Below are 25,567 nucleotides of genomic sequence, written 5' to 3' on the forward strand. Positions count from 1 at the left end.
TGATGCCATATGACTCTGGGAGGGGAGTTAGAATCATTTTTATAGCTATTTCGTTTGTTGTTTTTAATATTTCTGTGTCTTCCTGTCCTGGATGAGTTGCGAGGTTTCAGTGTCATTAGTATTTCGGTTTCATTGTTGATTTCAGTAATAACAACATAACAACAAAGACATAATCCAAGTCGTTTGCTTTCCCTCAATCAGCTTATGGAAAACAAGCAATCATAATGATTTTTCAAAGTAAACATGGAGCTGAAGGCACTATACCACACTTTTTGTTGTTTTATATTTTTTGTGCTTTGGCAGTTACTAACTTTGTGACACTGTTTCCATTGTAGTAAGTGTGTCCGTTTTATACATAAATGTGACCCTGTCATCCCAATTTTAGAGCAGCTTACTATCTAGTCTACATTATTTTGGAACCACTTCTTTCATAGTAGTTATTTAATGACTCCATTGATATGAGAATTCCTCTTCAATTTATTTGATTTGATTGTCCTTATAACAACATTCACTGTAAAAATAAACATAACCGACCTAAAGTCTAAAGGTATTTGTAACACCTCTCAAAGCGGTGTACTCATGTTGGGCAACTATTCCCTGCTTTCCATCAGCAAAAGCGAGGTGTCTCCACTTAATCAAATCTCTCAACATTAAACAAGAGGAACACAAAAAACCCAGGCAGCGCTTTGTTTCCGGCTTTCACTTTTAAACTCACTACTAAAGCTGTGCCACACTTAAATTACAATCTCCTATTTATTTCCCATGTGTAAAACCTCCTTCCCTTCAAGGAGACTATTTAGCAAATATTGTCAATTCTGGAAAATTATTATTGTAATTTCGGTTGCCCCAGTTTAGAGCTGTCATTTTAAAATTGAAGAACTGCCGTAATATGCCTCGTGTTGTTGTTATTAAAGATAACAGTAATTATTTCAGTGATTTAAAAATACCAGCAATAATAATTGCAGGTGACTTTTCAGTGTCTATATTTGATTCCCCAACACCTTTCAAGAACAATCATGAAAAGTTTTAAGAGGAGCAACAGTAAGTGAGGAGTACTGATCACAAGGAAGTTTTTAAAAGATGAAGATGTTTAACTGATGAGACAAAGGCATGCTGTTTATAATCTCTTTGTTTCCATGACTACAGCTGTTTACTCACCCAGTTTTAAGTAACAGAGTATTGAGCTTTCATTTGCAACTGAAAAGTTTTCAAACTCGGGTCTCATAGTCCAAGTTGAGTTATTAAATTTACACCTCGTGATTTTTCCTATATATTCCCTGGATCCCAATGAACATATAGGTCCTAGTAAAGAATCCTATTGCTAATGCCTTGAGTTTTGTGTGCTTTTGAATTTTACTTTTTTCATGTGTTTTCCATGGTTGGGATAACAAGGAATGATACCATGAGCATACATGAAGATACTATAGGCTGCTGCTGTTGTTGTAGATAGTCTTTGATTTATGTGTGTTCTTTCATTTTGCCTGGAGGGAAGGAGATATGAATTCCTTGCATTTGAATGAGGTGTACAGCATTTTGAACTCCAGGTGCCTTCTATCAGCTTTACCACTCCTGCAGACGTACCATAATGAATGCCTGGAGGACACTGGGTGTGGCCAGGAACCCTGGTGTGGAACCCATGCCTCTTGGCCAGAGGAGAACCTGAAGTTCTTTGTGCTCTGGGAGCTAAACCTGAAACTGAAAAGAGGCCTGGGGCTGTTTCCTCTAATCACACCCTAACTTGAATCCTTGGGTCTTCACAACCTCATGGTGAAATCAGTCCTAAAGGAAAGAATGTAGGGAAGGCCTCGTAGGAAAAGCAGAACAGCCTTTCTCCTTCAAACCAGAGCATCTGGCCGAGGCCATGCATGTCCCCCCAGCCTCCCCTGGGTTTCACTCTGCCATGCTAGATGTGCAAAGGTGGGTGAGGCACCCACTCTCAGAGTGGGACGCAGCCCTAGTACATTCTGCACCCGCCAGCCATATGGAGTTACAAGGGAGCACTCCAAAGAGAAAAGCACTTTATGGGGAAATAAGAACCTGTGTGAGCTTCTTCAAATGCTGCACTGGAAGTTCCTACCCCAACACCATGGCCTAGTTATATCCCAGGCCTGGGGTTTGACCCCATTCATTTTCCTTCTGAAGAATGGAGTAGGGGGAAAGGAATCAAGAGTGGTAGCAAGTGTGCTGTGATAGACTGAATGTTAGGGTCCCCCCAAATTTCATGTTGAAATCTAACACCCAGAGTGATACTATTAATTGGGAGGTGATTGGGTCCTGAGAGTAGGACTCTCATAATGGGATTAGTACCCTTATAAAGAGACCCCAGAGAGCTCCCTCATCCCACCCCCCACGTGAGCACACAGCAAGGAGATGGCTGTTTGTAAACCAGGAAGTGGGTCTCACCCAACACGAGTCTGCTGTGCTTTGATCTTAGACTTCCTGCTTCTAGAACTGTGAGAAGCAAATGCTTGTTGTTTATAAGCCACCCACTCTTATGGTATTTTTGTTATAGCAATTGAAAAACAAGGTAGGTAGAGGCGGATTTGAGCAGCCAGCTGTTCCCACTGCAGAGCTGTAGCAAAAAGAGTTGTCTCACTCCAGAAAAACCTAGTCAGGTAGTCATTTCAAAATGGACCAGACTTTGGACAGAAAACACACACATACACACACACACACACACACACACACACACACACACACACACAGTGTGATATCTTGTTCAAGATCTTGGATATTTGGTTGGACAAGCTATTAACAATGAGAGATGTAAGGGCAGTGACAATGTCTTACCTGGCACTCAATAAACAGATTTTTAATAATAAAGGAAAAGCCCTGGCCGGTGTAGCTCAGTTGGTTGAGTAATGTCCCATGAACTAGGAGGCCATGATTTGATTCCTGGTCAGGGCACATGCCTGGGTTGTGGGCTAGATCCCCAGGAGGGGGTGTGCAAGAGGCAGCCAATCAGTGATTCTCTTTCATCATTGATGTTTCTATCTCTCTCTCCCTCTCCCTTCCTCTCTGAAATCAATAAAAATATATTTTAAAAATAATAAAGAAAAAATATGCAGTGAGTGAAATCATAATGGACACTATGGCGAGATCAAAGAGCAGTTACTATAAATGAGGAGTAAATATGTATAGGTCTTTCTTTTGTATTTCTGGAGAGACTTTGATTTGGAGAATTATCCCCCTTTTAACTATTCAGGGTTCTGAAGGATGTTCTTGAAGAAAACAATTTTTTTTCTATTAAGTCATCTTTTCCCAATAAAACTTATTTTTCTTACACTTTCTTTTTGGAGAACCTAACTTTGAACTGTATGTAGTTCACATTTCCACTGTCTCAACCTGTGTACTCAAAATGCATCAAACTTATGTAAAGCCATAGTTGTCAGTTTTGTTTTGTTTTTACCTGAAAGTATTTCAGGTGGTTCTGGATTCTGGATTCTAGCAATTGAATCATAGTTATCCAGCATCATAGGGAGGGGAGGAGATGGCTTACTCAATCCAGTTACCTGAGGTTGGTTGTAGCATTCATTTATCTGAAGCTCACCGTCTGCCATGGTCAGACTTAATGAGGTGAGCTCTTAGCTTCCATAAACAAAATAGATTACTTTAACCACATTATAAAAAAACTTCTGTCTGTTACTGGGTAAAGTAAGGCATTTCTGGATGTCAGCTAAAGCATTGTTGAAAGCCATGATTGGTGCCTAATTTTCCCAAGAAACCAGTGATTACATTTTTTCTTATTCAGGTTGACCCACCAAAGTTAAGCCACTCTAGAGGGGGTCTCTACCCTCTCTTAAGTATAAATAGAAAGATATTTAATTTTTAATATTCTCTTCCAGGTTTTTTGACAGGTTATACATATGCTAATAGAAATAAGCTTATTATTTGAAGCACAGAGCTGCTTGTCACCGAAGCTTCATTAACACTGTTATCACTGCCTGACATTTATCTTATAATTTTCTAGAGCTGACTGTTGTGTCTCCATGGAAACCCAAATTGCAATTGAAATAAGTAGGATAATAAAGGCATCCACTGAGATTGACAGCATGCAAAGCCTGGCTACATTTGTTTATAGTTCCTTCAGTAGCTACAGCTAGAGATAGAGAATACACACTTTGGGTGCTTAGAAATTTAAAAAAAAAAAACAACCAAGATAACTCTCATGTCACGTGTGGTACCTGACTCTGTGTATATGGCGAGTTTACCATAATACTGTTCGTTCTCAAGTTAGTAATTAGGTCGCTCATCTTTACTGGAATCATCTCAAAGCATTATGAATATTGGATGTAAAATTAACTGTGATTCTATTTGGATCCCAAAGGAAATTCTTCCTGGATGATTTTGACACTATGAAATGTTGGTCAGACCTTAAACTGGTGGTTCATGGTGCCTGATGGATTTCTTTCTGGACAGGGGGAGCAATCTCATGGTTACCCCTTGATATAGAGGAACCTGTGCTCTTCTAAGTTCATGATTTCACATCAGTTTGGTTGGTACCTCAAAGCAAAGAGTCATGAAACTGGAGTGGGTCCAGAGTGAATTAATCTGAAATTAATTTGATTTTGAAAGACTCCATCTGGCTGTGTTTGGGAAAGGCAGTTAGACAGATATATAAACAAATCTATATTCATTGTGCCAGATGTAGTGTCAAAAAAATGAAGAAATTACTTTAAAAAAATCAGCTATGGGAATTTTGATATAATGATATTCAGCCACTTAGAATAACAGCCATTATAATGTAGCACATAATCCTATTTTTATTTTATTTGTTAGGGGGTTAGATCTGATGGGGTATTTTTTAAATAAGCAAATTAAATGTCAAAGCCTATTTTAATTGATGATTTTAGGTGCTAAATGAAATTTATGACATACTCACAAGGTGGGGAGGCAGGACTATATGAATCAAAATGTGGTGTTTGGTATTGATTTCATCTTAAGATATGATTTAGGGATTTCAAAACTAGCAAAGTAGAATGCCATTTGGACCTTGCCTTTTGCTATGTAGTTTTGTAGCATGACAACTGTATGCTTGTATCATAGGGAACCAAACAGAGCTGACATGCATAGAATTCTGGAAGTCTTCTCTGAGTCAATCTACAAACTTAGCACTATTCCTTTTTGTTATTTTGCAAATTTCTTTAACCAGACTATCAGAGAGGCAACTTTTTGGATTGCTATCTAGGAATTTAGTGTAATCATTGTAGAACATCTCATTGCCTTTTCTTATATCAGGACAGAAAGAGTCTAGAGAATTCATGATTAGTCTCTTGAATGGTATCACAGTCATCTCTTATGGGCCTTTCATTTCCAGTTTTTAAACCTCAAATGTCACCTTTTGTAATGTCTTGAAGAGAATGAATTAAAGTTTACTTCTTGATCTGTGAAAAGCATAATTTACTTTAGGGAAACAAGCTCCCCAACAGCAACAACTCATTTCTCCGCAGGCCCCCACCCACCTCCCTCACTTCTGCTAGCCAAGCAACAGCAAGAACAATGATAACAGGAGGTAAAAATAGAGCAGAATACTTAGCACAGATTTATTTCCCAAAAGCTGTAGAGTCTTGGCAAAATTGGTTGCTGCATTTAATGACAACAAATTAGATGTTGCACAAAGCTTAAATTTTGATACTCAGGGGAGTGTTAGAATGAATGAGAAAGTAAAATCTGAGATACCTGGATCCCCTGGGGAATGAAATAGGCTTATTAGCTAAGTTTGCAGTAGAGATGAAAGCTTATCCTTTATGGCACCAATTCTCTTTATTGTTTCATTTTAAAGGAATTCTTCTTAATAATAAATTATATATTTCCCTGCCTCCTTAAACAGAATGTATTGAGTGCAATGTGACCCTTTAGCTAAGATAAGATTGTTGTTATGCAAATTAATTATTCTGCTACACTGCTGTCCTTGGGAAGGTCTGGGGAATACACTAGTAAGCTTTCCCTGCTGGGCCCATTCAGATTCTCATGTGCGTTGGCCATCACTCCACGGGCCTCCTATTACAAGCCATCCTGTGTGCTCCTTCTGATCTCCTGTGGGTTTAAAATGCAGATAACAGAGGCTGAAAAACCAGCATAACATGAGAAATCTCTGAGGAAGGGGTTGAGAAGTTCCCCAGAGGGTTTAAAGGGCATGACATCAGGGCAGGAACTTGGTGACACACGTGTTGACAGCTCTGAAGTCCTTTATGTCTTAACTCTGTTGTTGGCATTTCACAAACACATGAGCTTGAAGGCATTATCAAAAAAAAAAAAAAAAAAAGTAAGAGAGAAAGAAACACATCTGAACCTAATAAATTAGGTTAGTCTACAGAATCACATTTCTTCACACATGGATTCTGTTTTCTGACCTAAGCTACAGTCATTAATATGACGTAATTAGGTACTATTTACTGTCAACTTTTGATTTTCCAGATCATTGGAAGAAGCAGTGACTGACTAATCTCTCACACGTTTGTATCAAACCTTACACTGCTGGCTGCATCCCTTGGGCTGGCATTCAATTAACGTTGTATTCCTTGATTACACATCATTTATGACGGAAGAAGGTTGGCCAAAAATCAGCTTGAGGAGAGACCAGCCTGAGATTCAGTTCTGCCATTGATAAATGATAAGTAATGAATGGACAGATAATCACTATTTAAGGGGAGGGTAGATAGAGTTCGGAATGCCAGGTGAGCACAAAGCTCAGTAAAGTCTGTCCTTCGGTGCAGAGTAGGAGGCAGTGCTCCCTGAGCAGTTTTTCAGTGGTTTTCGCATCAGGAGAGCTGAGATTGCGACAGTGGCTGTGTTGGAACAAGTGGACTCACTGGGTGTTTAGAGAAGAATGGGCACGTAACTCATTGGCAATTAGGTGTACGGTATTGACCCTCAGATTCAATGGAACAGTACTAGATGGGACAACACAGTTCTTTATAATAATGGTGACGAATTGCGTGATGTGTGACTTAATTTTTACAAATTGTAAGACTTCTTGCTGTATTAAATCTATTCATTCAGGAAATATGTACTGAAGATATCCTGAGTTCAAGGCACCGTGCTCACTTTTCAAATGAGTTCTTCTCTGAACACCTGATTTAGCATTGCAGTCCTACACCCAATACTCCCTATCTTGCTTTCCTGCTTTAATTTTCTCCTTTGAAATGATTTGTTTCTAATCTCTTAGGTTTGCTTATTTCCCTCATTTTATGCTCCCCTCTAGAATATAAGCTCCATACAGGTAATTTTACCTTATTTTATTAATTGCTGTAATTCCCTAGCACCTTAAATAATGCTTGGATTGTAGAATCACTTCATAAATACGTACTGAATTAATAATTAAGACATCCTTGTCCTCACAGTTTCACTCTCTCACCATGTAACTGATCAGGAGCTCAGTAATATTGTTTCTGTAGGTTCAGCGATCAGAGAAGAATCGAGATTAGACTAACAATAACTCGGCGTTGAATGTGTATTCTGTGGAAGACACTGTCCTTCTTCTCATACTTGGGGTAGGAAGGGGTACAGTTTGAGCCAGTAAGAAAAACAGGGAAGTTGAACATGAAACCTAATTGGAGGACAAGATTATTTTTGGATATGCTGAGTTTGAGGTGGGGCCAGACCTCTCTGTCAGCTGTAGCTATAGAAGATCAGATTGGAGGGTTGAATGGACATGCCCAGAAAAGTGATTTTCACATGAGTGGTAGTGAGTGACAGGAACATTGGAGAGATGGTCACCTCTGGAGGAATTAGCTCAGAGTAAAGCTTAGAGGTGGGTGGGGCTTTATGGATGGCAGTAGGTTCCCAATGTATGGCATTGCAAGCCAGCATAGGTCGGGGACTGGGCTGTGCCCCCCAGTGTGAGGGCCAGCAGTGCACAGGATGGTCGCCCAGCCATGGGTCTGTGCGGGCACTCTGTCCAGTGTTGCACAGGTCCCCTGTCTCAAGTGCATGGTCGTGGGAGAGAGGCACCTGCTTTCTCTCAAGTCACAGCCTACTTTTTTCTTCAGTTACTTTCTTTCAACCTCCTTGTCAACTCAGTAAAAGAGTACAGCTTATCATCTGTTGCCTCTGAATTTTTCACATTCCATTTAAAAACGTGACCACAGGGGTGAAGTGTGGTTTAGAATGCTGAATGCCAGTGCCCGCAGCCAAATTAGTCACTTGTTGCTGGCTTTCTGCAGGCCCTGTATTGCTCTGTTCCCCGCCTTATCCCTTTGTATTTTGGTTTTATGTTGTGCACATGTTTGTCTCTTCTCATTGGCTGAGTAGCTTAAGGGCATTAATTATTTATTTTTCAACTCTCTCCTTCAAACCTAGCACCATGCCTGACATAAAGTCTCAATAACTATAATACGAATTTAAGAAAAGGACTGCGTGTGAGAATAAAACTTAGGTGGGTTTAGTATTTCTTCAATGGGTGGAGAGTGTTGTGAATCCTCTCTGGTTGCTTTCTCTTGCATGAATAAGTACCAGCAAAATGTTTTCTTTTAGACAGCTGTGAACGCAGGGATTCTTTGCTTTGAGAAGCACAGTTGCTAAAACCCAGGTCCAGGGTACCTGGCACCGTGTCTGTTTTGTTTGTGGCTCTCAGTGTACATCCCTTCTTTTCATCATTTGCTGATAAGAATTGGAATTTTAGTGAAAATCAATATTCAGTTTGGGAAGTTCAGATGACTACTTAGTTTCCTCCCACATGTGTCTTTGTTTCATAAGGATTCCCATTTCAGTTAATTAATTAATGGGGGCAAACTAGTGTCTTCTCCCTCATCCAGAGAGCCATCTACAAGTACTTGCCCACACAAACAGGTGACTTGTACAGCATTTAGCCGTGGGCACCAGAGCTAGGTGGGTCCCCTCTCCCTTCCTTTCCCCACCGGTGAAGTTGGGGCAGTAATCCTGACCTCAGCCGTGAGGGAGGATTAATTAATGTGCGCTCCTGGAGCACTTGGAAAATGTGAAGCTGATATAAATCTTCTGTGTGATTATTATTTCCCCATTGCCATTTCTAAAAGTTCATCTACGAAACCTCTCCCTGTGCAAATGCCTTCTGCTCTGCTCTGCTCTGAAGTCCCCTGAACTGTTTCTGATAAATCACTGAAGGAAATGAGTTCCCCAGACAGGGGTTATCCAGGGCCGCTGCCTGCCCAGCGAGGGTCATTGTGTGTTCAGACTCCAGGTCCTCCCTGGATGCCTCCACAGTTACTTCTTTGTGGGGGTGTTCCAGCTTTATGCCTTTTACTAGCAGTCAAGTTGAAGTAAGGTAATAAGGTTTCTCTTTCACTTGGTGAACCCTAAGGCCTGTGTTTTGCAGCCTTTTCCTCAGGAATAAGGTTATGCTTCACCCTGTTAAACAAATGTACAGATGTCCCCTGATTCGGGACAGTTCAACTTGAGATTCTTCACCTTTCTGGTGGTGCGAAAGCAATATGCACAATAAATTACATGAGATATTTAACACTTTATTATAAACTATTGTCCTGGTGCACAGATTTGTGCACATTGGAAGAAAATTAATTAGAAGAAATATTTTAATATCGCTGTTCGCTCTTTCTCTGTAATAGAAGTGTCAACCAAATTCACAATCAACAATGACAGATCAAAACACACGCATGCGATTGGCGCCAGCGAGAGCTTTATATGTATCGCACATGTGCGAATCAACTTAGCCTTTTATAGATAAGGAATAAACTTGCTTAATTAGACCTGCTTTCTGATTTAGCTAAACGTTTTCCAGACCAGTGAAGCATCCCAACTTCTCTTTCAGGTAATTGTCAGCAACACAGCAGTAAATATCAACACGAAGCAGGTTATTATTGTAGATCACACAGGGAGAACAAAGGATAAAATACTTAACTACAGCAGTGTTTGACTATATTCTGCGCAGTGAGATAACCTGAAGTCATTTTCAAGTTCCACCATTTCTTACTTTTTTTCAGTCAGGTCAAGTTTCTAAGCTTTCTAAATCTCCGTTTTCCGGCTAATGAAAAGAAAATAGGATTCTAATGAGTCTCCTGTCTACCTACTCCAGGACTTCTGTGAGGTTCAAATGAGATAAGGCACGTGAAAACGCTTCACAAACATTTGTTAAACTGTATAATGTTTGCACCTGGCTATAAAGCAAGTCGTGTTCGTGGGCTGAAGAAACTCCAAGGAGGCTAGTCACTAAGGAGAGGAAGCCAGGCGTTGCTATGTGATGTCATTACCCAGTGCCCACAGCAACCGTTTCCGGGCTGGGCTGGCCTGTGGGCCACATTTTGCACCATGGGGTCTTAGCAGCGTTGGCTGTGATTTGGTGGGGTGTTGCTCCAGGGTGGTCACGGGGCCTGTGTCCCACTTGGGGGAAGCTGAGTGTTGGTTTTGGTGCCAGGTCCGTGGTACCATTTATTTATTTTATTACTATTTTTTTTTGTAAATATATTTTTTTTATTTCAGAGAGGAAGGGAGAGGGAGAGATAGAAACATCAATGATGAGAGAGAATCATTGATTGGCTGCCTCCTTCATGCCCCCTACTGGGGATCAAGCCCATGACCCAGGCATGTGCCCTTGACCGGAATTGAACCCGGGACCCTTCAGTCCACAGGCGGATGCTCTATCCATTGAGACAAACTGGCTAGGGCGGTGCCGTTTATTTTTTACATGGCCAGTGTGTGTCATAGCAGCTCCTGCATAGAGTGTCTGCCCCCTGGTGGTCAGTGTGCGTCATAGCTACCGGTTGGATGGATGGACACTTAGCCTTTTATATGTATAGATAGATTAGGTTTTGCATTAGATGATTTTTCCCAACTCTAGTTAATGTAAATGTTCTGAGCACGTTTAAGGTAGGCGAGGCTAAGCTGTGATGTTAAATAGGTTAGGTATAGTAAATGCATGTTCAACGAATGAGATTTTCAACTTACAGTCGGTTTATGGGAACATAACCCCATCATAAGTTGAGGAGCATCTATATAGCTTTTGGACCTCCAACCAAATATAATTTAACCTTAACTCCAGCAGTCCACCAAAATGCCTGTCACATATGTGTTCTTTCCCAGCTGTCTGTGAATGAAACTGATGTCCTGTACATTCTTAATGAAATTTTATTTCAAATTTTGGCAAAGCATAGGGATGAACATATTGCATGTAAGTCTACTTGGAGGAAACTTGAACGTCTTCTTCAGAGGAGCACAAACTAATTTATTTACAATTTGAGCACTTGGAGAAAGCCTTTGCCTCCTCCAGCTACTTAGGGCAGTGATTTTCAACCAGTGTCCACGGCAGGCACAGGTTAGCCGCAAGAATTTTTAAAACATGCAATACCTGACTAGTTAGTCAGGGGCACTGACCTCTTTTCCCTTAAATTGTCAAATGAAAATTGACAACAGCCAACACAATAGCTGTCCAGTGTGAATGAGTCAAAATGATACCTTTCATTTTTTTGGTCAGATCCACACAAAAATATAATTTTTGATGTGTTGTAAAATTTTCGTAGTTTGTGCCATGAGATGAAAATGATTGAAAATCGCTGACTTAGGGTATCATCTGAGCCAGGGAATCATCTGTGAATTCAGCCGATCCACAGATGTCTCAGAGATTTGGGGCCCCATTCTGTATCCGAGTGGCCATGACTCACAAGGCTTTGCTACACTTGATAAGTGATAACAGTACCTTCCAGGTAAATACAGGAATAGCATTGGTTTGGTCTTCTTATTGGTGAGAAAACTTGTCCAGAGGTTTCTGTGGAGCTTGCCAGAGTCACTCAGCAACCCAGGAGCCCCCTGGGTTAAGATGTAGCTGTGTCCATGGTGCGAGAGGCGCTCGGTTGAAAGGCAGACAGATGAGGCGTTCTGAAATGGGAGGTGCAGTTCCCAGAGCAGGAGGTTGGATGACAGCTGATTCCTTCTTCTAAGCTGAGAGGCTGTGGTGAGTGGAGAGGAGAGGGAGGAGGCTCCTTAGGAGGCCTAGTCCGAGTCTCTGGAATATTCTCCACAGCGTGGGAAGGAGCTGCTGCTGTCCCCAGGTGCCACATTGCCAGCCAGTAGGGAGAGGATTCTGTTCTTAAATAATAACAACAACATGGACAATGTAGATGGTTCACAATATTGGATTTTGTGCCCATTCTGTTGCCCACTAGAAGGCACCAGGCCCATCACCAGCTTCTTTCCGCTTTTCCCTCGTTCAGCTCAGTCTTGGACAATTTCCTGTGATCAGCAGACAAAGCCTGCTTCTTCATGTGGTCTTATTTAAGTACAGGCGATCATTAGAAAACAGTTCCCGGGCGCTGTGAAAGAGTGGCCTCTCAGCTGACTCAAACGGTGGGACTGCGGTTGGGATATTAGGAAGAATTAGCACAAATTGAGAGAGATGATGCTCTGGCAGCAACCCCAAGCCACCAGCCACCCAGTGGCTCTGTCTGAGCCTGCAGGCTGCTCTCCACAGTGTAGGTGACACTTGTCAGCTCCCCGGCCCATGCCTTAGTCACTTGTGAGCTAAATTGGACACAGACAGGGAATCATCCCAAGGTTTCAGGCAGCTGGTCATGTTAACGTAAATTATCTTTTCCATATATCATCATCTAGGTTCCAAACCATAACTGTAGAATTACTGGAATTAAGAGCCAGATGGTAACTATTTTTGCTCTTTGTTCTATAAGTGAGGAAACCAAGGCACAGAATGACTATATGATTCGCGTGGGAGTCCACAGTTAGTTGAATGCTGAACCATGACAAGAACCCAGGCCTGCCAACCCACTGTCCCACTGTCCCACCGACGTGCTGTCGTGTGCTTCAAGCCTCCACGTCATTTTCCTGGCCCTTCATTCCCATTTTCCAAAACAATCTCATGATGAAATAATATTTTAGTGAATGTCAACTCTGATTAGTTTTTTTAAGGTATATTTGCATTTGGAGCTATCTAGATTTAAAGTGAAGTAAAATTAAAAATTCAGTTTCCCAGGTGGACTAGCCACTTTCAAGTCTTTAGAAGCCACATGTAACTAGTGGCTACCATATTGACGGTACAGATTATAAGACATTTCCGTCATTGCACAGAGTAGGCCAGAACTGATGCAGGATATTCCACAGAACAAAAAAAGTACAAAGGATAAAAAAGCATGTGAATAATAAGACTATTAAGTACCAGGGAGATTAGCTTTCTTTCTACAGAAGTTTTTCAAGACAAGGCATCTTTGTGTGTTGGCTTTGGGTTTGAATATCTTCAGGACGTGGCATTTTATGTATTTTTTCCAGCATTAATATAATTATTTATAGCCACATGGCATTTCCCATACCTCTTTTGTAAGTTTGTTGTTCTTCCTTTTATGTAAATAAAGGAGATGTGATGCAGGAAGTTGCTATCCAAGGAACTCAGAAAAGAATAAAAATGTCAATTCTTTTGTTTCCATTCTCCAAAAGAAAATGTGCAATTCTCTGGGCCTTATAAAAGCTTGCTGTCCTGGAAATAATAATAATAATAATGCATTTATTTCAATCAGTTATTATAATTTTAACATTTTACTGCTTAGAGGAACCTCCAAGGATTTTGCATATCTTCTGCTGATCTACTTCTCTTTACTCCACAATGGAGTAGGGAAGTAGGTCAATGCCTGTGCTGAAAGCAGAAAGTAAGCACTCTCATTTTCCCCCCAAACATCGTTATATTTCCCTCTTGGCTCTGAGAATGATACCACCAGTGCCCGCTGGCTTAGTGCTCTCTAACTGTGGTCTGGTTCCATACGGCATCTGTCCGGGAGGAGCCTTATAGTTGGCTCTTTGCCAAGAGCAAAAGTGTAATAGGCACTCGGGATCTTGTTGCAGTTCGTAGGCTTGGTGCCAGCAGAGATGTATGTGCCTGTTCCTAGGGCCTGCACGTGGCCACTGAGTCCATAGGAAACATCCCCCTAGAGGAACCCAGTTTATGGAATATTGAGCAATGACAGTTGGCCTTCACATCTTCGTGTGTCCAGATTCTGCAGGCACCTCTTCTAAGAGGGGTGACATAGGAAAAGTCACTTTACCTCCACGGCGACTCTTAATTACTTTATTTCCAAAATGGGGATAACGATTTCAACTTCCTGGAGCTGTCATGGTACTGGATGTCAAACACCTGGCAGAGGTTTCTAGAAAAGAGTAGGCCCTCACTAAATATTATTTTAATTTGAATTAATTCCTGTACTTTAATGGGTGCTGAGGAGGTCTGGGGAGTGCAGAGAAGAGAGCTAGTCTAATTTTCTAAGCATGATATCAGATTCTAGTAAATAGATCTTACTGAGAGTCTTGCTGAAATTTGGGGTATCTATTCCCATAATTATTCCTCTGAATAGCACATTGGTTTTTCATGGCCTCTGGCAAGTACCCCCAAAGGTTTAACTGTGGCACATAGTTTTTGGCTTACTTAGAAGTGTCAGTGCTGACAGCCCCGTGAGGACAAAAGAAGTCAGTAAGTCTCTGCTAGAAATGAGCCTCAGCCAGGCAGAAAGTTGGGAGTCCAAAGCAGGAATTTGTGTGCATTAGAACAGTTAACTAGGCTGTTGCAATACCCGTGGGGGGGGGGCGGGGGGGGGGGATTGGGATTCAGCATCACATGGATGGGTAGGGGACCACCTGTCCTGCAGGGAAGCTTTCCTTGAGGAAGTTGTACTGTTATAGTCATTGTTGAATTTGTATAACCGCTAGAGATCCTTGGATTTACTTAAGGAAGGAATTGTTATGCAAATATGATGCAAATATTTGGGATGGTTGTTTGCAAAATGCAAGTAGTTAGGAAGGGATTTAGATGTGGATGAGAGGCACTCATTGAGGTGACTGGGAATAGAGAGGAAGGGTGTCTGTGCAGATGGAGACAGCTATGTGATTAGTGAGGAAATGTGGGCTGTAAAGTATTCCTAACAGACTCTTCAGTTCAGCGTGTCTCACTGATAGAAAGAGGACAGGTGTGTGTCTTTCTTGCAGTGATACCTTTAATTTGGCACTGGGGTTCCAGGGACCCAGTATGTTTTGCTGTTGGCCTTGTCTTCTCATAGATTTGCTGTGAGGTGTACACGCTCAGTCAAAGGCAGACCTGATGGAATATTTGGCAACATGATGGATTAGAAATATTTTGTGCCTTGGGCATAGGTTTGAATTCTGCTTCTATAATTTATGAGCTGGTAATTTTAGGAAAGGAACTTATTTCTTAGATATTTGCATCTGAAAATAATACTTTCACTACAGTTGTTATGAGGGTTAGAAATAATGTATGTAAAGTAGCTAGCACAGTATCTAGCTTATAAATGCTCGTTAAAAGATACTTATTATTATTTAGGCTATGAGTTGGGTTTGAGCCTATTCTATGAGAAGATTTGGAATGAAAAGTAGACGTGATGGTCACTCATTTCAAGTGTGTCACAACTGCAAAGGAGAGATTAAAAATAGAAGTAGCTAACACTTATTAGGCACTTACTCTGGGCCATTTCCTGTACGAAGCACATGACTGCAGGAGATGAAGTCTCTATTCCCATTTTACAGACGAAGAGTCTGAGGCCCAGAGTCGCACAGTTAGGAAGTGGTGTTGCCATGTTTCAGAGCCCATGCCATGAGCTCCAACACCCACTGCCTCAGGGTGATAAGAAGTCTCCAGGCATTTCTGAAGTAAGGCTAATGGGAAGGGCGTTATAAATATGGACTCAGCAACATAAAGACCAAAGGCATAAGGGATATCCTTCATCTCTCCTCCTTTACGCGCCACTACGGGTGCATTTTTTGAGAAAGTAAAAACGCCCTCTCATTTGGAGAGAGATTACGGAATGCATGCTCTAGAATTCTAAGTTTAGATACTGGGACTGGTATACTCTCACCTAGTTCCTTCGTTGTACTAACTGCTCTGTGCAGATAAAATGCAACAGCCCCATTTTTGAACTTCCGTTCTCTGTTAGCTGAGACCTGTGGCAATGCCTTCCTCTTTTCATTCTGGCTCACTGTGAACAGCACTAACCACAAGTCCTTCCTGCCCCAGAAACGAGTCTTGCCACACTCTAAGCTCTCACGGAGTTGTGAACACTACATTCTGCTCTGTGTAGGGCTCTGTCACCTCCACCCCACCAGAGTTAGCTCTGTGGGGTTAAAGTGTTGATTGAATTCTCAAAGGGTGATTTGAAAAGAAGTAAAGGTGCACAGGAACAAGATAAACGATTGATCTGTAATATAAACAAGCATTACGTTACACCTAAATTGTTGCAAGAAGATTTTGTGCTCAATATTTTATTTAGCAGAACATGGTTTATAACAATAAGGTTGATTAGAGAAACCTCTGAAAGTGTTTCAAGCTACACAGTTTGATTGTTTATCTCATGGAGAAAAAAAAAAAAAAGAGTGGTAAAATAGGGTGAATGGAAGAAGTAGAAATTAAAGCCAGGCCCTAGTGAAGAGTATTTGTCATCATTTTGATTACCTTATTATTACAACCCCAAGACTACATTGAAATGACACCTGCCAATTGCAGTGAAGTTTTAGTTTATGTGGGCCCTTTTTTACCTTTCTGCCTCTTGGACTAGGGGCTGGAGGGTGATCATGGACCTGACTCTGTAGATATTTTGTCTGCCAGGTGTGACCTTATTTAGGTGCATTTTATTTTCATGGGCTGAGATGCTAAACCAAGAGCACAATACTGCAAACGAATGCTGCTCAGGGCATTCAGCCCTGTCTCTTGGCAGAGTAGGTGGGTTTAGGGAGCATTCAGAAGATGGAAGACAAAGAGGATATGTGATTTTGCTTTATTATTTACTGAAGGTCAAATGGGGGGAATCCCAATTAAAAAATGAACACCCTCATTATCATGTTTCATGATGGTGACTAGAATTGCAGGCTCTCTTCCAAATGGGGGCTTTTTGAGTCTTAAGGAAGATGGATATGTAAAGGCTTATGTTCTTGCGTTTTGTATCATCCCCAAATATTTACTGAAGCCAGGAGAAGAAAAGGCAGATTTCCCTCTTCTCTCTTCCAAACGTGTGATTGTTTAGAACTCAAGTGCAACATCTGGAAGTCAGACACACAGAGAGCAATTTATGGAGTGTGAAAGATTTGAAATATTCAGTGTCCTTTAGCGGGAACTCAACTTTCTGCGGCTGAATTTTTTTTTTTTTCCCGGCACAAAGCAAGCAATTCTGAGATCGCCTTTGCCTCTCTGAATTAAACCCTTTGTGCCTGGGTCCCATAAACAATGTGCTTTTTAAACGGGAGCCCCCCTCCCCGCCCTGGCCCTTTTCTCCAGCATAAGCAGCCAATCGGCTGCAGCCAGCCGCATTGCTGGAGCACTTTCCATTCTGAGCAGCAACAACGTACTAATTTGATGCACACATGGATGCCTCGCGCACTCTGCAAATTCATCCTCAGCATCTTGCATTAGTCATCTGACGGACTGCCAAATGTTTCATTTTCTTTTCATGTGACTTTATCATTATCACCTCTCTTCTCCTCCCAAAAAAAAATCTCCAAAGAGGGGAGGGGAAGGGGAGAAATCCAGCAGAAATCCAGCCCTGCCTTTCTTTTCACAAGAGAGCCAGTGTGAGGCTGATAAGGCTGCAGATGCATTGATGGCAGCCTTGCAGAACGAGACCTGCACTTAACTTGCAGCTGCCTCCGAGCTGGGTTTCAAGATGTCCACGCCCCGGGTGACAGCCGGCGGGGCGCTGCCCTGGGCTCGGGCTGGGTGCTGAGCAGCAGCAGCCTGCAGTGCGAGCCCGCCGCCCTGCCACCGAGGAGCAACCTAATGGTGCCTGTGCTTTGTTTTAGTTCATCAAATTTCTACGACTCATTAGGCACTTTGCCCCACGCTCCTCTTCCTCCTCCTTCCGCCTCCCCGCCCCCACCCCCCTATTTTTTTCTTCCTGTCCCTCACCGTGCAGCCCTAACTCTGGCTCCCGGTTCCCTTTTTGACAGTAACGGCACAGCCAACAAGATGAACGGCGCTTTGGATCACTCCGACCAACCAGACCCAGATGCCATTAAGATGTTTGTCGGGCAGATCCCCAGGTCTTGGTCGGAAAAGGAGCTGAAAGAACTTTTTGAGCCTTACGGAGCTGTCTACCAGATCAACGTCCTCCGGGACCGGAGTCAGAACCCTCCCCAGAGTAAAGGTACAGTCCGCGGGGTGTGCGCGGTTGGGGGCCTTGCTGGGTGTCCTGGGCATCGCGGGAGGGAGAACTGCGAGTGGGAGCCGCCTGCTGCCCCTGTGCCCGAGGCCAGCCCGGCTCCTCCCCGCGCCCCCGCCCGCCCGCCCGCCCGCCTCCCGGGCAGGTGGACAGAGCTGGCCAGGGACGCAGGAAAGGAGGAGCGGAGGGAGGGGCGCGGCCGCGCCTCTGTCCAGGCGCGTGATTGCTCTCCCGAGGTCACTTTCTAGGCAGCGCAGGCTCCTCTTCCCTGGTGGAGTGCCTGCCTCTCTAAGGAATAGTGTTTCTAGTCTTGCATTTCAGGAGTAACTCTTTCTGCCCCTACCTTCCCATTATTGCTCATGTAACTACAATTGCATTTCACTTTTCCATAGCCTGTGGGGATCCTGACATGCCTTATAAACAGTTAGTGTGATCCCACTGGTCTGAGGAATAAAGGGTACACTTTTAGGAGGGATATCAATTATTGGGGTCTAGATGGACATCTTTAGGTGAAGTATGCCTTTGGGGGCGGGAAGTAACACCCTAGTGGCCTGAGATAGTTAGCACACCTTCCAAATGCTTGTGGTTTACGCCCTTACCAGTGCTAAGACTCACGTGTACAATCTGGTGGTTTCTGCTGCCTCCATTTTAAGATGAGGGTGATGTTGGGAGGGTGGGGGGACAGTTGTTAAAATAGAGAGAAGCCAGAAGCCACATTGAAGCTTCAGTGTATGAGAGTCGTCCTTTGCAAGCTCTGTGCAGACTGGATTTAACTCTTGTGCTGCCACTTGGACTCTGTTGATATGTTAACCTTGCTTTAGTAATTTTGTTCTTTCTCTGTTCTTGATCTCTTGGTCTTTCTGCCCAGGGCTCCTCTGTCTTTCCGTGGGTCCGCATTTCCTTTTTCTCCATATCTTCCTATCTCTCTCCGGCCTGTTATTTTATTTCTATGTAGCCTCTCACAAGAGCTCCTGCAAGCTCATTAGTGAGCACATGAACATGAGCACACACTTTTCTCTGAGCCTCTTTCTTACTGTCAAGGTGAAGGGATGGGACTAAGTAATGATGAAAACGCTGATGGCCGTGACTCTGAGAAATGGGTCATCTCTCATGCCCTATAGTTGCAGAGGTCTGATAGGACTTTTTAGAACCTTTTAAGAAATTTAAAAGGCTAACACGTATTTTATAAAGGTGAACAGACATAACTTGTGATTACGTTCATAAGGTTCTCATTTTCTTTCTCAAAATATAATCATGTACAGTAACACCAAGCGTACTTTCAAAAGAACATACATAAAATTTTGTCACCACACACTTGGTTGTCCCAAAACCTGAAAAATAGGAAATTAGATATATAAAACAGAAGGATTAAGCCCATCACAAATTAGGACAACGTTGAAAGAGCCTTTATGAGTCATATTCCTACACTGTTTACCTACATGTTTCCCAAATGGAAAATACTAGAATTTGGTTTTTGATACTTAACCCCTACAGTATCCTACTTAGGAAAAACAGTTTAATGCCCTGGACTGGACTTAGCAAGTGAGGGCCCCCCTACCGTGCAGAATGACACCCACAGGAAACTAGGCCAGAGGCAGGAAACTAGTGCTTCAGAGCAACAGCCACCCTTCATCCTTGGGTAGGAAAATGTGCCTCCAAATTTTAGTGAATTCCACATTTTTCAACATGTCCTCTGGTAGAATGCTCAAAGCTCATTTCTTGCTATGATGCCTGGTTCCTTGCATTTTATCTTTGTCTTCTACATATTACTTTAGCCAGAAAGACCTTTCTCTCAGTCAGGTGAATGCTTGTACACGGCCTAGTTCTTCTACCATATTCTCTCTTTTTTCCTGATGTTCCTCTGAGCAATCTCTTCATCAGGGTATATTTGAGACTATACACTTCATTAACTTCTTTCCCTGGGTTTTGTAACTAACTTCATTAAAATAGTTTGCATAGGCCCACGGTCTTGGAGGAAAAGGGACCCCTGGTACGGGCTTTTTGAGCCCATGCTCTGTACCAAGTCCTAGGTGAGAAGTTTTACGTATGTTCTCTTCTTTAGTTCTTACTGAAATCCTGAAAGCGGTGATATTAGTCACATTTTGCAGAGGAGGCTCAGAAAAGTTAAGAAATGTTATTAGCCCAGTTTGCGCAGCTAGAAAGAGGTTGAATAGAAATTTGAGGACAGCCCATCCGTCTTCATGTGCTCCATACACGAGCTTGCTTCTCCATGAGGTAAGGCCACAAACCAGCCTTGTTCTGCTCCATTTCAGGGTTGGGTGAGAGGCCTTCTCCTTGACCGCAGTGTTCCCCAGGTGAACAAAAGGGAATTTTGCCCTTTAAGAGCAGGGTTGATTTGTTTCTGTCTTTGTGTTTAGTTTTTATGCTCATGGGTTTAGATTGTACATCACACCAACTCATGGTATCATGGGATAGAAGTTACAGATGAAATCATTCAAATCTTACCTTTGGAAAGATAGGTCAATTCCCATTACTGTGAACTCCAAGTCTCACATCAAATATTGCTTGAAGTACGTGGGCTGTCAGCCAAAGCCTGAAAGGGTTTTTGTTATACAGACATCTCTGTTGTAACGGTATTGGTTGTGATGGGATTTGAGCTGTATAATGACATTCCTCTTGGAGGATTACAGGCCTTAGCCGCTTACGTGTAGAGAGCAACAACGCCCGTTTTACTTTACACTGATACCTGTGTGTGTCATATGCCATTTACCTGTGTGTGTATAAAATAGGACCCCACATTTACGTTTGTCCTGACTATACCAGCACAGTACAATTATCATGTTTTCTTATGGCTGATATCAGAGTTTCAGAAATTAGAATTTTGAAGGCATTCTCTAAATGTAGTTTAAATTATCTAAGTAGGGCTTTTGGAGTGGCCTTGATTCATTGTCTTACTGATATCAGTGATTCCAAGGAAGGAGACCAGGTTGAGGTATTACCTAATCCAGGTGAAACAGATGTTTCTCCCTCATTGCATCTGATATTCTGTTTAGTTTTGAGGCATAAAAACTTTGTTCCATTTTTGAAATCATCCTTTAAGAGTTAGAGTCTAAGCTATCTGTTTCTTCTCCCTATAAATGTATTTGTTGACCATGTAGGCTCAGCCACTCAGGGGAACCTGGCTAAGTCAACTATCCCACCTATTAGGGCTTATGGAGAGGATACCTTATTCCATGATTATTGGTCAAGTATAGATGATGAGAAATACCACATAGTAGTTAAGAGCATGGCTTTTAAAGTCAGACAAGCGTAACTTCAATTCCTGGCTCTACCACTCCTGAGTGCTGGCCTTGAGCACATTATTTAATCACATCAGAAAGTGGAAACGGTCCTCAGAGGGTTGCTGAAATGGAGTTATATGCTTTCACAGAGCTGGACTATGGTAGGAGCTTGTGATGGTGGTGGTGGTTACTATTACAATTATTATCATCATCATCACTGTCCTCAAGAACTTGAAATCTAATAGGGACAAAGAGACCAGCTAGTACACAGGTAACTAGAACCTAAAAGAATATGAAATAAGAGGAAGCAAGAAAGAGATGAGCATATTTGAACTCTGGAAGTTCAGGGGAGGAATGAATAACTTAAAACTACCAAGATAGGAAAAGATGGCATCTCTACCACATCTTGAATGGAAAAAAAAAAAAAAAAGATTTCAATAAGTAAAAACAATGTTGGACATTGCACATGGATAGACTGGCCTGATTCAGGAATGAAGGTATGAAAATGCAGGGTGGCTTCTGGGAACTATGAATTCTCCCAGAGTCCAGAGGAAATGTGAAATACATGAAATGAAATGGAAGACGGGAAGGTCATGGTGTCTAGAAATATAGGCTCGGTCCAGTTCTTAGAGGGCCTTAAGTCTCAGGCTAAGATATTTGAATTTTATTTGTTAGATGATTGCAGGTCTGTGAAAAGGGAGGGGCTGGGAGATTGGTGCAGTGTGTTATCTGAAGTACATGGAGTTAAACAGGGCGGCTGTTTATCTGTCATGGCAACAGAGAGGGCGGAATTGAATGACACAGACATGACCGGGTGGAAGGAAGGAGACTTGATAACTAAATTGAGGCAATGATGACCAAGAGATTTTGGCTTAACTGGGAAAAATGGAAAAGCAGTCAGCAATGGTGGGGACAGGGAAGGAGAGGACTGCTCAGTTCAGTTTTGATTGTATTGAGTCTAGGTGCCACAGGAAAGTCAAGAAGGATGCAGGCCAAGAAAAGCCATTGGACTTGGCGGTTAAGAGGACTTGAGAGCGCTTGAGAATGGTGGAGGTCAGGCTTGGGAGAGGATTGCTAGGTTTACGTGCAGGCCTGTGAGTGGAGTCTGCCCTTTCTGGGAGTCTGGTCATAAAAGAAAGAGAGCTTAGATACAGCTTGTTTTTTAAACAAAAGATAAGAAGGCAGAGCAAAAAGCGATAGTGAAAGTGTAAGGGTGATAGGAATCAGCGTCCTCAGTGAGACCGGAGAAGTGGCTGAAGAGCACATGTGAAAGGGCGGAAAGATCCGACATTTGAGACAGCAGGGCAGTTAGGAGGAAGTAACAGAGAACGTCAGTCTAATGGGGCGGGAAATAGACACTCAATACAGATGCCTTCAGTCTTCTCAGGAGATAGTACATTTCTAAGAAGGTCGGGTGGAGTTGAAGACTTAAGAAGAATGGAAATGGTTTAAAATGACAGTTTGGAAAAATCTGATAGGGGAAAGAGCAACAGGATGGACCCACTGACACTTGGGTTGTGTGGATTTGGAGTGGGCCCTAGTAGTGTGGCTCTGTGACTGTCCCTCAGTTGGGGAGCCGAGAAACAGAATCATAGGGAACCTGAGTTGGAGATGACCAGGACAGATGTGGAGAAGGTCAGGAAGTGTGCTGAAGGCATTGGAATGATCTCTGTGGTCTAAGGTAAGGAAGCCGATGAAGACAGAAGGCAGCTCCTGGCCTGGAGAAGAAGGAGAGGTTGAGGAGTTGGAGATCGTGGATAAGGGATAGTGGAAGAGGTGGCAGGTCTAGGTTGTGTTCAGTGAGACCAAACTCAGAACCTGTAAGTGGTAGGGAAATTCTGTGATCATCACTCTCTTGATATTTTAATTTTCATAAAATATGGAACCCAGGTTCAGAGCACCCTGTAAAAGCTTGCTCTAAAGACTGCTAGTTACCTTTGTCTAAGCTCAGTTGGCTAGGCATTGCTCATCTGGTTTTGCAGAAAGGAACACTTAGGAGCCCGTGCTGAGTGATTAGAATAAAATCATTTGGCATTTCAGATTGGGAGGTGAAACCGACCCTCGGTCCTGCCTATTGCTTCGTTGATCCCATTTTACCCTCTCTTTGGTGACTTTTCAGCCACAGAACCAGAAATAGGAAGTGGCTTGTGTCGACTCTCACTGCGTGTAACAGGCTTGAAGGACAAAACTTCCCTTTTTCTAGAATTGTGCTCAGGTCATGGCGTAACTTTGGTGCAGCTGCAGTCCTTACAGTGCTTGGAGCCCAGAGTTTTCTGGGTGGAACAAAGATTAAATTCAAGGCTCCTCTGGGAAGGGTTATTAACTTTAAGTTTCCAAAAAACACCTTTTATAGTGGTTCTGATGCTGTTACCAGTTCTTGTTCTTGATGGTCAGGCAGCAGTTAGGGGGACAAGGGGACTGGCCTGGACTGCAGCTCGCCTTCTGTAATTGGATGCTTCTCCCCACCTCCACTGAGCTCAGACTGTGACAGAATATGAGTCCCTTCTTTCCATCGTGAAGGCTTGACTTCAGTCTTCAAGAATTCATTAATAAAATCTGAGTTTGTTCTAATCTCTTCCTAGTTCAGTACAATGGAAACGTTTCTGGAGGATGAGATGAGAGGTGGCCTGAATTAAGAGGGAGAGGGGAAGAGGAGGAGGCTGAAAGGCACCAAAGCCTAATTTTACTCATTTCAGAATTGGGCAGGAGGACGGCCTTGAGGGCGGGAGATTCTTCTGTGCTCTGGTAGAATGAGAGCAGGCCCTGGAAAGTCGGGAGACTTAAAAAGTTCTATCACAAGCTAGTTTAGAGAACGTGCCTCAGTTTTTTTTTATCCTTACAATAACAGTAATACCTGCCTCAGAGTTGTTTGACATATTCTGTGAGAGAACAACGCAAATGCTGCTAGTCTAAAGGGAGTTGATAATCTTATAAACTTTATTCTTCTTTAAAATGTGAAAGGTTTGTAAAGAACATTTTTGACCTTTTTATTAATGGAATCATATTGGAGGAGTGCAGTGGCAGCCAGAGAGGTTCATTTTCATATTTTATGTCTTCCCTTTATTTCTAAAAAAAAAAGAAAAGAAAAAAAGCACTGTCAGAAACTTCCCTTAAGTAATAGAAATGGACTTGGAGCCAGTTTTTTTAAGGCAATGTCATCTTGAAATCAGTAATTGAGGAAGAATTGAAAATGTAGGCAGATGAGCCAATTTTACATGTTAATGCATAGAAGCAAGGGATGGGATTTCTGCCCTGAATTTCTTGAAAACTAGGGTTGCTGCCCTAGATTTTCTGGGACAGTTCCAGTTTTGTTGGTGCTGCCTCCGTGGCCTACAGGAAGGATGCTTTTCATCCTGGATTAATTTTACGTTCACAGAAATCACTATGTAACTTATTATGACATCCTTTCTTTGTTGGCTGACCCAGGTCCTACCGGTTAACAGAAACATGGTCGGAATTTTTGTATTCATGCAGGATCCTTATCATATCCTTGGAAGAGATGGAATCATTTGTTACATGATATAGTTATTTTTAAAAATTTAATATTATTTTTTTCAAAATGGAGGTTTTAATTCTTTCGACTTACACAGATTGCACTCATAGAACTGATTGAGATAAATGAGAGAGATTTTAAATAACTCTCTTTTAAGTTATAGTGAGAACAAATCTCTTTAAATACGCCACACCTGGTGCTTAGAGACTGGACCACGTCTGTCTTGCACAGAGCTGGATTTCTGTTGTTTATATCAAAGAACAGTTTCTACCCTGGCACAGAATATCTCTCCTTGGCACATTTTGAGTCTTACATCTCTGGGGAGAAAAAGTGGAAGGGGGCAGGGGAGGGAGATAGAGAGGACACACCAATAGAGCCCAAATCGAAGACAAAAAGAAATGACTTAAGGCTGCTTCTAACCATTTTGTTTCCTTCTCCTCTGCCTTGGTGACATCAGCTGGTCCCCAGTCCTCTTGTCCCCAGTGGACCTGCATTTCTGGCATTAAAGTAGCAAAAAAATAAAGAAAATGGCTCTGGACAAAAGGAGGACAGACTGTTGGAATTCCTCCAACACATACTACAGGTTGACTGAAAGAGCTTCGTCTGGGGCATCTCACCATGTGCGTTTCTCATCGGTGCATTTACAGTTTGCTCAGAAGTCTTAGTCTCCTTTTATTTGTACCCAACGAGGTTGCTCGACACTGGAGGTGCTTCACCATCAGTTACACAATGGTACCACTCTGGAT

The 25,567-nt window shown here is 42.4% G+C and overlaps 1 protein-coding gene across 18 annotated transcripts in view; it reads left to right on the forward strand.

Moving 5' to 3' along the window:
* The window catches only part of CELF2 (CUGBP Elav-like family member 2), a 546,733-nt gene that overhangs the window by 362,232 nt on the left and 158,934 nt on the right, over positions 1-25,567 (forward strand). For 17 of the 18 annotated variants that reach the window (XM_079768799.1, XM_079768800.1, XM_079768802.1 and 14 more), the window contains one exon: positions 17,875-18,071. In XM_079768799.1, coding sequence (XP_079624925.1) covers positions 17,894-18,071 — 178 coding nt within the window. In that variant the 5' untranslated portion in view covers positions 17,875-17,893. Of the gene's footprint in view, positions 1-17,509; positions 17,708-17,874; positions 18,072-25,567 lie in introns of those variants that run through there. The other variant, XM_079768801.1, reaches the window with a different exon arrangement.

The sequence above is a fragment of the Cnephaeus nilssonii genome, assembly GCF_951640355.1.
Source record: "Cnephaeus nilssonii genome assembly, chromosome: 1".
In the NCBI taxonomy this organism is placed as follows: domain Eukaryota; kingdom Metazoa; phylum Chordata; class Mammalia; order Chiroptera; family Vespertilionidae; genus Cnephaeus; species Cnephaeus nilssonii.